The sequence below is a fragment of the Drosophila guanche genome, unplaced genomic scaffold (assembly GCF_900245975.1).
Source record: "Drosophila guanche unplaced genomic scaffold, DGUA_6, whole genome shotgun sequence".
Classification (NCBI taxonomy): Eukaryota; Metazoa; Arthropoda; class Insecta; order Diptera; family Drosophilidae; genus Drosophila; species Drosophila guanche.
The window spans coordinates 3817306-3833053 of NW_022995750.1; the positions used below are offsets into that span (position 1 = coordinate 3817306).

Here is a 15748-nt window from a genome sequence, read left to right on the forward strand (position 1 = left end):
ACACAATTCTTACATATTGGGAAAGTGTGTTTGTCATTTGTTTTATTTTGAATATTGAAAGTCTTTCGATGCGACATTTATGCCTTGCCAATTCCGAGTTAATTATATCTTAAACGGTTGCCTCAGACATGTCAGGGGTTCAGTTCCACTTCAAAGCTGCCAGCAGAACGATCTGTCACTCAAACAAGCCAATGGCGAAAGGCAAAACGCGTTGGGGTCTGTCTTTGATGTCTGCAATTGCAATGGCAACCAAGGCCGCAGATGGCAGCGTGGCACGAACTTGTCACGGGAGTATTGCCAGTCATCTCTGGTCTGGCTCCAGACTCCCAACACGTTGTCATCTCTGGCTGGATGATGCCTCTGCCCACCCGACAGCATCTAGATATATAGCTATATAGCCTCGTCGCGCCGTCGTCGCTGTTCGCGTCATTATTAATTTCTGCTTCACATGCGGGAGCGCCATCGGGGCAGGCGTACACACAGGGGGGAGAAGTTTTCAAAATGAATTTTTATGCGCCTCTGCCGGTGCCTGGTGCAACGTTTTGAGGCAGCTTCTGCAGCCACTCCCGTTGTCTGCCACATGCCCCCCTGTGCACCCAATGGCTGCCGCTGCTGCCACGGCTGCCACGGCTGCTGCTGTTATATTTGACATATTGCCGACATTGATAGTATGAGACGATGCAATGAAATTTGTTGTGCTCGTCAACGGGAGTTGCGGCCATTATTCAAATGCCGACAGAGTTACGCATTCAAATGGCAAAAGATCAGAGTGGCCGTGGAAACGATACCCTGCAGCCTTGAGAGACATTTAAGTTGCTAAAATATGGAAATGTACGAGAGTTTGAGGTGATTATGAAGCTTAAAAGAATCATCTCGAGCTGATTGTAATTTGAAACGAAAGCCCCATTGGCACCGCCTGTAAATGTATCTCCTGTTGCCACATAGATCATCTGCAGCATATTGTAATTTGTTGCCACTCCCTCCCGTTGTCCAATCCATTTGGTGGCAGGCCATTTTGTTGCATTGCAGCGAATGACTGCAATTAGTTTCTCCCAAACGAATTTCACTTTTCGATTAACAACAGCCCAAAGTACGAGTGTAAGTGCGTAATTTCCCCTGTTGAGGCAGCCACGCATGAAATGCCATTTTTCACTTTCCCTTTTCCCATTTTCCAACTTCCCCGCTCTTCATTCACTCTCCATTTCGACGCCCGGGGTGGTGGCTGATCGAACACTAATTACGAAGCAACATCAAAATAATTATGGCCACTTTGGTCATAATAACTAAAGAATTTCCACATGTACGACTAGGACGAAGAGTACCTGCCAGCAGCAGGACCTGCCTGAGCGGCTTTTTCGTTTGACGAGGGATTTGCTGAAATTGCTTTCACATTAAAAACACTCTCACCCACCACAGAGAGGATGGACTAGTGCTGGTCCAGCCTACCTGGTCGATGGCGATAGCAATTAATACCTTTCACTCTGACCCGTTTGATGTGCCCTGTCATTCCGACTCCGGCTCCGGCTCCGGCTCCTGCGCCTGCTCCAAGCTACAGACTCCTGCCCTGTCCTGCCTGTTGGTCATTTGTTTGTGTCAACGCGTGGACCGCTCCTGATGCTGCCACGGATTAGAAAGTAATCACGGCCGATAAGAAGCGTCCAGGCGAGCGGCGTCTCGTCTCCAGGGACTTCCTCCCATCCGCACACCCACCCGAAGGTGGGCAGCGGTCAAAAATGCTGCGTTCTGGTAGCCGGACAGGACAGGCCATTTAAATTACACTCGAATCCAACCCTCGAGCTGCTCTGACCGCCCACATGGGCTGCCAGTTCGAGTGGGGCCGGCATTCTGCAGTTCGGTTACAAATGTCCATTGGGACTTTGCTAATCTGTCATTCGCCATGATGTGCTCCCGAAGGCGGAGGCCCTTCTGGTTGGGTTCTGGTTCGCTACGGATGTGGGGCTGTTGCCCCTCACACACATGTGTGCGGAAAGAGACAGAGAAGGAGCGAGTGAGGGAGAGCAAGAGAGAGGGAGCGACACCAACTGGCTGTGAAAAAGGACGAGTGTCCATATAAATGACCAAAATGCCACGCACTGACCCAACGCATAGCCCAGGGCCCACCACCCCCATGCCACATGCCACATGCCGTCCCACGCCCATTGGCCCCATCGACGACATGGCAGATAAAATGTTTCAATGTCCAATCGGGCCATTTGTCAAAATACTCACCAATGGACAGGACACACAGGACACTCGTATGTATTTTGTTCGTTTTTTGCTGGGGCTCTCTGTCTACGATCAAATTGTCATACTTTTTTGTGCTTATTTGAGATTGGTATTTGTTTAATGTAGATAAACCTTTAAAGTGCTTTTATTGTATTATTTTGAAGACAAATAAAATATTTACAAGTAGCTAAAGCTGTGGCTATAATGCAAGTGCAACATTAAATCTTTCGGCTTTAAGTAAAAGTGATTAAAAGCCAACATCTTGCAACATCTTCTACCCCCTTTTTATCCTCGATAATCCACTGGCACTGCCGCTCTTCTGCCACCTTTTGGCAGATCGAATTTGAGCCACTAATAGAATAAACTGCTGCAGCAGCACCCACCGACTTATTTAATTACTTTATCCCGGAGTCAGGCAGGAAGGAGCTGCTGGCTGCGTGCGTGTGTGTGTGTGTGTGTGGAAGGTGCCAATGGAGCATATCAAATTCAATTCTAGCCAGTGCCTTTGCTCACACACATCGACTCATATTCCTTGAGCAAGGAATGAGGCCAGGAGCAGAATTAATGCTACGCAATTAGTCAACATAATTTCCGCTCGATGATTTTGCATTTGCATGGACTGCACACGGAATTGTCTCTGGATTGGTTTTTGGCCAAAATTGCAGACCCGGAACCGGGGTAAATATCGCTCAAAATATGAAGTGAATATTGGTTCGTATTGAAATGGGATTCGGTACAGGCCGGTCATGTGAAGCGTCTCTCTCTCTCTCTCTGGTTATTGTTATTTGGGATGCTCCTGCTCGCATCCTGGACGCGTTCTCATTTTACGCTCCCGTTGCCGCTCCTGTTCCCGATTCCTTCCCGTTCTCGACCCATTCCGTTCCCTTCTTTGCAACATTGTGGACTGTAGCCGTTGCTGCTTTGTAACAGTCTGATTTTGACATTGACGAATTCGTCGACATTTATCATGTACTACGCCCCTGAAGGGAGGCCAAAGCCAGTGAAAGAAGCGAAAAGGATACTCTCGGACTCGCCGTATCTGTGTGTGTGCCTGTCGTTGTATTGTGTGTGTGTGTTGTGCGTGTATGCAGTGCCTTAAATGCCTACCAACTTGGTGGATGACTACGATGACGACTGCCCTAGACAGCATTCCGTCAGAGCTGCACAAAACCCTCCTCCTGCTCAACGGCGTTGAAGTTTTCATTATACATATTTGATTCCCGAAACGTTGCGTGGAACCAATCCATATCGCAGAGCAGGCCCGACTGAACCCAACCGAAGCGTGTAATTAAAATGTATTAATCTATGGAGGAATACCATCATCTAATTGGTTTTAATTCTCATTGTAGTTGTGGGGAGAGTTGAGTAATTTCAATTTGAAAACTTTAATATCTGATGATGGAGCAGCAGTGTTCCATTTCTTCTCAAAGCGTCTTCAACGTAAACCATTTTAAAATATCAAGCAAGAAATTGAAAATGAAATTGAAATATCCACACCTAGCTGATTGAAATCGATACGATTTCTTGGGTCACTTCTCGGGGGGATTTCACAGAGCGGAAAACCTGTAGAACCTGTAAATGTGTTCCAAGTATTGTGGGTATTCGGGACCTGCAGAACGTCGCGACATGCAAACGAGCCAAATATTAATTGGGATGTCAATTTAAATTTTTCCCTTTCATTTCTTGGAGACTTACATTTAACAGCTCAATTAATTGTGTGTGTTGTGTGTCTCATGTGCACCCGAGCCCAAGCCCAAGCCAGCGAGCCGAGCCGAGCGCTTAGAGAGCGAAAGAGCCCCGAAAGGCAGATTTGAGTTATGCGATCCATTGGCATTATCTGCGGCCTGGTCGCATGTGACAAGCGGCAACTGATTCATTCGGGGGATCGGCTCGGATCGGAGCGGATCCAGACCCAAGTCCAGGCCCATGCCCAGCGACTATCGATGGTCGGAGCGGCTGGAGGCGATAAAGATCTCAAAAGGATCTTGCTGACTGTTTTGGTTTCTCCCTGTCCTGCTCTCTCCTCCGATCTCTTCGCTTCTTTCTCTGTCTCTGTCTCCGTGGGACAAACAAATGGGCGCCATTATGGTGCGACAACTCTTAGTTGTGGTGAAAACGACTTTAAGTCAGTTTTAAATTGAATAATATTAATTTGCGTGATAAAGCGTGTGATCGCGGCCATTAATCAATTAATTAGTTTACCTTTTGTGCGACTCTCTTGACAATGCACGAGAGAGAGAGAGAGAGAGGGGTAAGTTCCGTCTGAGAAGGAGAGAGCAACATAATCTAACAGAACTACTCGTATAATTGCTCAAGGAATCCCCAGATATGCAGCTCCAGTCCCCCCAAAACCAAAGCCCAAACACAAACAATAATTACCCCAGACCCAAACCAAAACAAAAATGGAAGCAAGAAAATACTGCCTTGCGGCACTTTTATTACTCGTTCGCCCATTCCCAGGCGCAGGTTTATCTTGTTGGGAGGACTGCGGGCTGGGGGGGGGGGACTCTTAATGACCGGCGAGCAAATAAAAGAAAAATGTCGTTCTGATTGACGAATTGCGTGCGTATAATTGTATCTTCCAGATATTTTTGTTTACTTGCGCCATATTTGTACGGCACTCCGCATAAATGGGGGGAACCCAAAGGGAAAGAAGGAACTCCAACGGGAAAGGGAGACGCGACCGCTCGTCTCTGCCATACAAAACTTTAATTGAGGAACAGCTGTAGATAGGCGCCGCCGCCGCCGCCATACAAAACCTTTGCCGGTTCACGCTCACGACTCACGCAACAGACAAGAAAATGTCGGATGTCTTTGAAGTTTATTTCATCTGTATATCTGTACATATGAATGCATACGTGTGTACCTACATAGGTACTTCTTCATGTATGCTCTGTATTGTCTGGGACTGTGAAAACTGATTCGTGAGTCTGTAATTAGGAGAACAAAGTAGGGAAACTGATATGAAATCTGATTACAAAAGAAGAACAGAGCAGAGACATATGTATGTACAACATATTTACATATTTATGTACATATCTAACTCCGTGTAGTATCTAAGCTTAGATCTAGCTAATGGATACAAATATACACCATCATCATCAGCGACGGCTTACGAATTGAATTAATTCATACAAAAATGTATTTTATGCGTAACGTAAACAGTACGAATGGTAGAATTAAAGGTGTGCAAAATTACACTTTTGTAAGTTTTTAATTATTTGTAGACCTTTATTAAGTGCAGTTTTTGTTTATTTTAAAAATGCGGCTGCATGTATCTATGCAAATGTCTCAGAACACGGACGAATGTCGCGAAACATAGTCCCCAGCAACATTTCAGCAGAAAAGTGTCTGCAAGCAGTTCTTGAACTGCTTTTTTTTCTGTACATGCCCATGCACTGCTTTTGGTTGTGTTCTTGGCTAGAATTTATATTTTGTTTGGTCAATATACTTGTTAAACGTTTTAACACTTGAAGCCTAAACACTATTAAAATTTAAAACAAAAAATGTGATTATTTGTTTGTTTGTTTGCTGTAGGCAGATTAAATATAAAGGGTTTAGTGGAATTAGGCCTGGTGGCGCCACTAAAAAATGTAGCAGGAATGTGGTAGGCATGCATCACAACTACAGGCTCATGTAGATACATCTACATGCAACACAGTTAGCAATATTTTGAAAATGCTGGAACGCTGTTCTGGTTGGAGATCATTTTCCAGTGAGATTTGGATAGTTTTGAGGAGTTTCCATCCTAGATAGAGTTACTACTCTGGTCTTCATAGTGCTCCCATAAATAATGGAATCATAAGTTTCTTTGTGCAATTTTTCTACTACACAAAATGAAATCACGTATGGCTATCCATTCCATGACCGTGAACACTGCAGTACAGTGCACTGGCAGAGGCGGAGGCAGAAGCACCGGCAACGCCACCGCACTCAAGATGTGCTACGTCGAGCGGTGCAACGTTTTGTGTGTCGTCCGTGGATGCCATGCCTCCTCCTCACATGCCTTTTTGGCGGTCTCTTTGACACAAAAATCCGCGGTGGATGCCGGGGCTTTCTGACTCGGTCGTTGTGGTTGGTGGTTGGGTAGGGTCGGATCTCCTCTTTTCCGTTCTGGCCGTACATATGTTTGATTAAAAATTAAAATTATCATTTACGGCCCATTTAAACCAAACCGACCAAAGATTTTTTCGCATTTCGCTCTCATTTTCAGAATTTTGATACACAGGCATTTTTTCATTAGCTGCTTGTGTCCCGCAACAACAATAACTCAAACATTGTATTCACTTTTGTCTTTTAGATTGTAAGAGATTTTCAATAGAGTTGATTAGCCGAACAAGTCTCTGCAGAGATTCAAGGGTTGATTAGCAAAAATCAAGACGAGATTTGGCGGCTTCTTAATACAGATAAAAATATAACAAAATTTGCATAACAAAAATCGATTGCTTTTTATTTTTAGGATTATATTTTTGGTATTGGCAACCATACATTTCCCTTTGTTGGACCTTATGTACGAAAGCAAAGAGACCCAGAAACCAAAAAACAAAACCGATTCAGGCATAATCAACTTAATCATAAATTAACAATAAAATTCGTGGCCAGCGCCGTCGCCTTTTGCAGATAAATTAGTCAAAGCGACACGCCATAAAGCATTCGGTGGACTCATAAATCCCCATAGCCTCACATGAGGGTGGGTATGGGTATGGGGATGGGATGCCTTTACGGTGGTTCTCAGTGGCGGTGGCACATTAACATATTGATGTTAACCTCTGGTTCGGGGCACAGCACTGATCTAGCCGCCACTAGTCGGTCAGGTTTGGTTTTTGGCGCTGATTTCATCAGGGTTCATGGAAAGAGTACAAGCAACAATCAACAAGGTTTATGCATAGAAATGAGGCATTTAGAGGCGACATCTGAACATCCATAACTCATCCAGCATACCAGACCAGAGCATAGCATATCCAAAAATGCTCGAACCCATTTCCAATTGCCAGCGCCACGTCTTGGTCTATGGAGATCGGTGGCATTTGCCGGGCCATTAGATCAGGCCCGTGTGGTGGTGTTGCCAGCCATTCGGAAACTGTTGATTTGGGTCACAATTAATTGCTTTTTGAGCGCCATAAATATATGGCCAGAAGTGGCCATCACAACAAAGGGCGCGGCGACAACATAAGTGCTGACCTCTATGATGACTTGCTGATTCCCGATGGGTATCATATCACATCATTGTGTCAGCATGAGTATGATTTCATCTGTGGCTGTGTTATGACAGGAATAAAATATGTACAGAATGTACTTTATGTACTTTATGAAACACTCTTAATTTCTGTAGAAATTAGCTGCATTTTGTCCTTCAACAATCAGCTTCCTCGGATGGATGGAAACTTCCTTTCAGTTCTCCTGCGAAGTCTAGTTAATGCGAATATCACGCTTTGATCCAATGTTTTGGCTTAACTTCTCCCGTGTTTATCTTTAACATAAGGATAATGTAATGTAATCCCTTCCAGCTAAAGGCTTACTCAGCTATTTCCAGCCATGCCATGCCGTACCCTTCCATGCCATTCCCTTCCCCTTTCGTCTGGGCCAGGACCAGCACGAGCACCAGGCCCAGGGTCGAGCAGTAATTTGCGAATCTCTAGCTCTGTCTCTCAGTTGGCTATAAACACACGGTGTGGATTAAGGATACGGCAGCGGCGACAGAAAGGATAATTCGCCAACCGACAATGCAGCGCGGACAAAGGTGTTTTGTTTTTATGACTTTGTAACTCCTTCGCCAGGCTTAAGGCTGTACACCTACGAGCATCTGAGTAGCTCTGCTCGTGTTTGCGAAAGGATAACTTTACGATCGTTATGGTTGAGGCCGGAGCAAGGGTAGGGGTAGGAGTATGAGGGTAGGAGGCAGGTACCGTGTCCGGCTAAGTGGACACAATAGAACGCCTATTCGCGAATGCGAATTCTGCGAGAGAGAGAGACAGAGAGAGAGAGAGAGAGTTCGGCCCTGCGGACTGTGTTGACAAAGGCGGGCTTTATTTTGGCTATTTAAAGGATTACGCTAAAGGATTGACTTTGCAGCCTTGACTCATCCCATTCCCCGTCTGCAGACGAATCCGCCCACAAAGACACTTTCCGCGAATCTGATCCTCGCCTGTGGCCTAAGCAGTGTCCTTAGTCTTTCCACTAAAGCGAAATTCGAATAAAAAGGATAAAAAACGGTCGGCAAAGGCTTCGATTCGCAGAAGGACGTTAGAAGAGTTAACGTAACTCTTTCGCAATTTACACGTAAAACATTTACTACTCCCCGAGAATTGTAAAAATATTGCAGGGAACATTTTTGACTCTTTCCCTGTTGAAAGTTGACTCTTGGAAAAATCATAAAGTCCTTTGTAGTATGCTTGCTTAATGTTAGCTAGAGGTTTAGGTATAGATTAGAAATGGCCAGAGATTTGTGGGAAATACTTTGGAAGGGGAGAATTGAATTGGGAATTCATCGGAAAGCCTTTGAGAATTTTACATGCTTAAGCAATACGGCCTTCAGTATCCTTCCAAAAAGTAGGAAAAGTTCTGTAAGAATTGCAGAAATGATCAATTAATTCAACCTTATTACTTTAGATAGAATTTGGCCCATTTTTTCAACCTCTATCGAAATCTATTCGGCACCCACAGATGGTGTTTCCCTGCTCTCTATCCTCTATCCTGTGCCACAGTCCACTCTTATCTAATGAGTCGTATAAATGATGCCCCAGGAAAATGCGCGTGCACATGGCTCCTTTGACTGTGACTGCTGTGCCTCTGCCGCTTTCTTTGTATCTGTATCTGGCAACGGCTTCGACTCTACGTTGCGTTACCCATAACTGTCATGGGTGTGCAATGAAAAATGACCAATCAATGTCTCACTTGAATAGATGGGTAAACAGCGTAGGGCTGCCGGTCGCACCGGGGGGATGCGGTGGTAGATAGACCCCGTTTTTCCGACCAAAATGTGACATTTTCCTCCAGCCAAAAAGAGTGCATTTTATAGAAAATCTGAGAGATAGGGCGAACGTTCGCCTGGAAGGGGAAGGGGCGATTTCGATGAGAGCAAGAAAATGCAGCTGCTCGAATTTGCACGATTCGTGCTTAAATCGAAGCGTTTGTTTTTCGTATTTATTGAGCATCGATTTTTCGGGTGGTTGCCAGAGTCAGAGTCAGGGATATAGAATTCGTAACGTATATATTTATCTATCATTTGTGGACCTTTTGTAGGTCTGTGCATGGAATATTTGGTAGTATTTCAAAATGTTGGAGGTGACATGGTAAAAGAAATACTTTCAGTCAGATGATGTTAAAGTTCGATGAGTTTTCCTAGTCAATTGATTTATTTTGAACTGAATATTCATTTGACTTTATTTTCCCATAAGCGAGGAGGATGCTTCAAACCCTCCAATATCCTTATATCCTTTCTTTGCAATAAAAATTCATTATTTCCTTTCTTTTGTTCTCTTGTAAATTCGATTATTTGCAAAAATATATTATATTTAAATAAATATTAATATTGCTAATACAACTAAGAGTAAATGTACAGTGAAGCACTTTCGTTTGCTTAACAAAAAACATGTGTGTGTGTGTGTGTGTGTCAGTCTCCAAGATCTTGAATCATTATCATCGGTTGGTTGTTGGTTGGTTGTGGCCCGCAGATAATCGATCGCTGAGAACCCATCATGGCCAGCCACTGGGTTCGGCTCGCGGCAGTACGGCCCGGCAAGGAGCCTCTGCCCCTCGCTGGCAGTGTCCCTGCGCAGGCGCACAGCGCACTCGTCCTGTGCTGTGCCCGAATGATGGGCACCGTAGGGAGTGCGCTCTCCTCTGTGTGCGCGCCTTGCAGCGCGGTTGCAGCTTCGGTCTCGGCTTCGGCATTTGCGTGTCACCGGCAAATGGTCGAGAGAAGTGCTTGTGTGCGTCTCGGTTCCGCTCTGTGGCAGATAGATGTTTGTGTGTTTGTGTGTGTGGGTTGGGCCTAGGGCAGATGGTGGTACAGCGCCTGGTTGGAGGCGGTCAGCTCCTGCTGTTGGTGGTAGGCACTGCTGAGACTGCACTGCTGCTGGGTCTGTTGATGATATTGCGGTGCGGCGTACTGCTCGTACTGCTGCTGCTGCTGCGTGTAATCATAGCCCTGTCCGTGACTGTGTCCAAGACCATGGCTATGGCTTTGGCTTTGGCTATGGCTGTGGCTGTGGCTGTGGCTGCTGGCCAAATAAGCGGGATACGGAGCGGTGGCATGGTAGGGCATCGTCTGTGGCATGGCCTGTGGCTGAGCGGGCATGGGCAGGGCTACGGCGGAGGTGGCTTCAAGCGGTGCCAGCAGAGCACCGTAGGCCGTGCTGCAGTGTTCGGGTGAACCCTCCAGCGAGCGGTCCTTCTTGGACTTCATGCGTCGGTTCTGGAACCAGATCTTGATCTGTCGCTCCGTCAGGCAGAGGGCACTGGCAATGTCGACGCGCCGCCGCCTCGTGATGTACCGATTGAAGTGGAACTCCTTCTCCAGCTCCAGGGTCTGGTAGCGGGTGTAGGTCTGGCGCGTGCGTTTCGAGTCTTTGCAATCTGAAGGGTACAAAAAATAAAGAAAAATGCTTGGTTAGTCAACGATTCATTGGATGATTCTATGGGGGATGGAGGCATGGGTATGGATTTGCTGTTGTGAAACGATGCCTACCTGATGAGAGACTCTCTTCGATGTGCGACCAATTGAATTCGGCGGCGACTCCGTTGCTGGCAGCTGTCACAATTCGATGATTGATCTCATGACTGACACTCGATGCCGTGGCGGACTTTACGCCGGGCGATTGGGGTGGCGTGCTGATGCCCTCCACTATGGACGTGGGCGTGGCTGGTGTAGAGGCTGGTGGTGGTGTGGCTGCCACGTATTCGCCATTCTTGTGATTCTTCTGGGACTGTGGCGAGTACACGTCGAGATAGTCGACATCCTCGGAGGCGCTGGGCGTGGGAGCTGCCACGTACTCCTGCTCGTAGCTGGGAGCGGGACTGCAGCTGGCCTTAATCTGGGCCTGGGCTGGGCTCTTCTTCACCGTCTCGAAGGTGGTGTAGAAGTAGTCGGGGGTGTACTTCAGCTTCTTCACGGGATTGGTCAGCAGCGCACGGAGTGTGCTCGGTCGCTCCTCGACGGCGGCAATGACTGCGGCTGTGTCCTCCGCCTTGCGCTTCAGTGACTTGACGGGCGAGGCGACAGGGATCTCTGGCTGCTGGAGTGCTGGCGGCATCTGTGGCACTGTGGCATCTATGGGACTGTAGCTGCTCTGGGCGTAGTAGCAGCTGCTGTCGGAGTAGCTCTCCTGGCCATAGGCTGCTCCTCCGTAGTTGCTCTGATAGCTGCTTGCCGCGGGCTGCCACTGGCTGGCGGCCACACTCTGTGTGGCAGCACTCTGATAGTAGCTGTTGTCGTAGTACGTGGGCGGCAGGCTGTGATGGTGATACATGTTGTACATGTTATCGGCGTAATAGTGGCTCTGACTGTTGGTGGTGGCCATGGCTGCTGGACTCTGTTCTGTTCTGCTCTGGGTGTGTGCGATGTGTGCGCGACGCTGATGCGTTTGCGAATGAGCTACTCCTGCCACAGATCCTGCCTAATATAGCAAACTGAGCTGCTCAGCTTCCACTGATGCCCGGCACACGCTCGTCGTCATAGCGCATAAATATCCCTGCGCATGCACTTTGACACATGCTGGGCCCGAGAACTACCCCTCCCCTGTGTCCTTGCTGGAGTTTATTGCTGCTGCTGCTGCTGCTGCTGCTGCGACAGAGGGGTAGCAGGGCAGAGTTTATCCGTTCGTGAGTTCCAGCAAGTTATCCGCTGAGGAGCCTACCTGCTGTGCTGCTTATTACCTACCCATCGCGCCCATTATCATCGCGAAGCGCTCCGAACTTATCCGAACCGAGAGCCGAGAACATTTCCCCTCCAGAGCAGAGCAGAGATCGGATCGCATCGGTTCCAGCCTTGAGCCTTGAGACGCTTGTCGTGCGCAGGACCTTGTCGTAATTATGGCCATCGATAGGTAGATGAGCTACAGATAGATGGGTGGGCGAGCGGGACGGCTGCTTTCGCATTCCTCTCTCTAATTGCAATAATCATAAAGACATAAAAAGGAACTGTAAACTGTTGCTGAAACTCTGTAGGAACAATGGGCTTTTTCCCTTCGGCCCGATTTATGGTTCGTTCTGGCCGTTCGTAAAAATTTCTCTGGATTTTTTCCATAGCTGAACCGGGAAGCTGATGCCAGTTGTTCTCAGAATCCACGCATGTAGTTTCAGCATCGATTCGGGCCTCGTCCTGAAATGGGCTGCCAAAAGGATAACATTACGTTTATTCTTGCGAGGATTGCGCGTGCTCCTGGGCCAGGGGTCGCGTGTTTGCGCTTTTTGTTTGCTCTCGCGGCCACCGGCACACAGTCCTTCAGCAAGTGCGCAACTCCCTGCCATCTCCCACTGCAGTACTCCTCCTGCTTCAGAAGCACTTGTATTTGCATAGCCCTCGCAAGTCGACCCAAAAGCCGCTCAGCTAAATTGACTGCTAAAAAAAACAATAACCCACGGATATAGCAAGCCAATTCTCGCCTACTTTTTGTGTTTACATGACTTTCTGATCGGCTTACGTGGCAGGGCAGTGGTATCATGGCAGCAGACTCACAGCCACCCCCGTAGGCCAGCCATCCCCTAGGATGCACAATATACAGTCGTAGTCCTAACATATGTGTGCAGTTGGTGCATGTGCGAATATTACCCCTGCCACAGTCGTACTCCCGTACCATCTCATCCCATCCCATCCCCCATGTGCATTGCGACAGCTTCCATTGTTGGACTAAATTTATGGCGTTTTTCAGCTTGACAGCAGAGGAATCGGACCCCGAATAGGGCCAAACAGCAGCCCACACTCTCCTCATACTCCTGTGATTGCTCCATTGGTAACGGATATGAGTTTGGTTTCTGGTTTAAGAGTAGATTTAACACTGAGAGTTCTACATATTAATCGAAATTGTTGCAAAGAAAGCAACGAATAATTCTTAAAGTAATTGCATTCCACAGTTTCATTCAGCCACATCTTTATCTGTATTTGATTGATTTCACAGGTTCTCTAGCCATAAATCATTTGATATTCCCACCATAATATGTATCTAACTTTTATTAAATTTAATTGAGCATTTATTTTACTGCCCGTAGACCACTTAACTTTCTCACTTACGGCTGATTGGCTGCCATTCGCTCAACATCACAGATTAACCCTAACCCAACCCAACCCAACCCAACACACATGGCCATAAAATGCTCTCCAAAAGAAATGCAGCAGTGCCAGGGGACAGACGACTAGGATTCAGAACCAGGACCAGGATCAAGGCAACTTTAATTGAGTTGTAAGGCCCAAGGCCCACATGCGAGTGTCCGACCACAACACACCCCAAGCCCGAAGCCAGCACGGCGACTCGTATCTCAACCCAAGAATTCGTGCGTTTTTATTGTCGAATTAATAAATTACCTTGACAGTGAATCGGGACCATCCCATTGTGTCGAAGTGGCTGCAGTGTGTCCCTGTCCCTGGACCACGCTCTCCCTGCCCTGCTGCCCTGCTGCCTCCTTCCTTCCTTCCGCAGGCGGCGTTGCACATTTTTGGCACTTTCATGAGGGTAAACCTCGCCCGAGAGACAGCTATAGAGCCAGTGGGTCGGTCAGATATTATTGATCAATGCACGGGAAGGTAGAACAGGCACGCGCCTGGAGGAGGCGAGTGTGTTAATTCCCAGCGTTGGCATTGTCACAGTCTCAATCTCTCTCTCGGCTGCCATCATCATCATTTAGCATCATCAGCTGCTGCTTTTGGTCAAGGCAGAATAATCATTAGTGGCACAAGATAAACCAAGTAAAGCAAAAATGCTGATTGAAATCAGTTGCAGAAACCATACAGATTTTTCCACATTTATTCTTCCACCAAAATTGCAGAAGTTTGCCTAAGGAAATGTTTTTTGATTCCCAATTAACGTAAACCAAACCAGAATCCCAATTAAAATTGTATAGTTTACACGATAATTACAGTATCTAGTGCCCGAATTGGTTTATCAATTGCAGAGCCTGCTGCTTGAGATCCCATTAATATTTGAGACTTCAAAGGATTTGCCCATGGAAATGGATGCCCTAGAGCTAGACCATTACATAAGACACTCCACTGGGATACTCCAGTTTCAGTTCCTACTCCAGAGTTTTGTTTGTTTTCGTGGTTTGTGTGTGGGGCTGCCGATGGTCGGTCACACGCTGTGGGGTTTGTCTTTGATGTCGATGCTGAATCTGCCTCCTGCTCCTCCTAGTGGGGAGAATCGTTAGATAGTATTGCTCATTACGCCGATGCCAAATGCTAATTGTGCGGCATCCAAGAGGGTAAACAGAGAGTCGAGGGGGAGACAATCGACTAGATCGACACTCATTATCAGAGTGAAACAGTCGACTGCCCGCTGCGTATAAAATGGTAAAGGGCCGAGAGAAATTATCAACAAACAAAACAAACAACTTCGAGTGGTGTAAATTCCCCCACAATTCCGATATCTCTATATATAGTATCAGCGTCAATCCGTCTAACACGAGTGAGAGAGTATCGCCCCAGAGGGTCTGAGAGAGAAGAGGAGGCCGGGACCCAGCAGGAGGTTTTCTTTGGAGCATCATCGATGGATCGCGGATCGGGAGTGCAATCAATTTGATTGCTTCAATCGGCGGCTAATTAGTGAGAAACATTTGGGAATTATTCAAAATTTTCCGTGTGCGTTATGCGATTTGTTTGATTTACCCATTAAAGTGCACAGATCAAGTCGTTAGTTATCTCTCTCTCTCTCTCTCTCTCTAGTGCCGAGTTCTGCCGAGGGAGGCATCAATCTGGCAGATGTTGTTGAAGACCTGCAGCGATGAAGCAATTTTCAGCTTTGGCTACCAGTGTACTGCTCACTCAACGAGGCTGCAAATCATTTTCCATGGCTCATTCGAATGCGTAATGGAAGGACAAGTCAGTGCAGGACATTTTCACTGGCCTTGGTTCAAGAGCCTGGTCCCACAGACAAGCTGCTTCAGACTCCTCTCGAGGTCACCTCATACGTTCCGGCCTTGGGCAGTCACGATAGTCCACAGTCGATGTCGACAGTCGACAGTCGACAGTCGGCACCAATCAAAGTCAAGGCTGCTCTGACGCTGTGCTCCTTTACAGTGTTTCCTCAATGTTTTTGTACAAATATTTTCCCAATGCGTCACGCGTCGCCTTCGTCCTTGGCTTCTGTTGGCTGTTCTGTCCTCTCAGCTCTCAATGTCAACTGCCTGCCAACGTCGCCTTCGAGCCGTCTCAGCCTCTGCTTCTCCTAGTATTTGTGTTGACATCACATCAGGATCAGGCAATAATTGCTCCTGTCACACTTATTCGCATTGTTGAGCCCATGATGACCTCGTAAGCTGAATGAAATGGGAATTATGCATTGACTTTGTAGCGTCTGTCTGTTTATGGCCC

The 15748-nt window shown here is 47.0% G+C and overlaps 1 protein-coding gene across 1 annotated transcript; it reads right to left on the reverse strand.

Moving 5' to 3' along the window:
* Positions 1-9770: 9770 nt before the first annotated feature.
* On the reverse strand, positions 9771-11870 carry LOC117586440 (segmentation protein fushi tarazu). Its single transcript, XM_034276478.1, has 2 exons — positions 10916-11870; positions 9771-10803 (listed from the first exon to the last, which is right to left on the reverse strand). Exons 1-2 carry the CDS (start codon positions 11745-11747, stop codon positions 10220-10222), a joined length of 1416 nt encoding a protein of 471 aa, XP_034132369.1. The 5' UTR covers positions 11748-11870; the 3' UTR covers positions 9771-10219.
* Positions 11871-15748: the final 3878 nt, after the last annotated feature.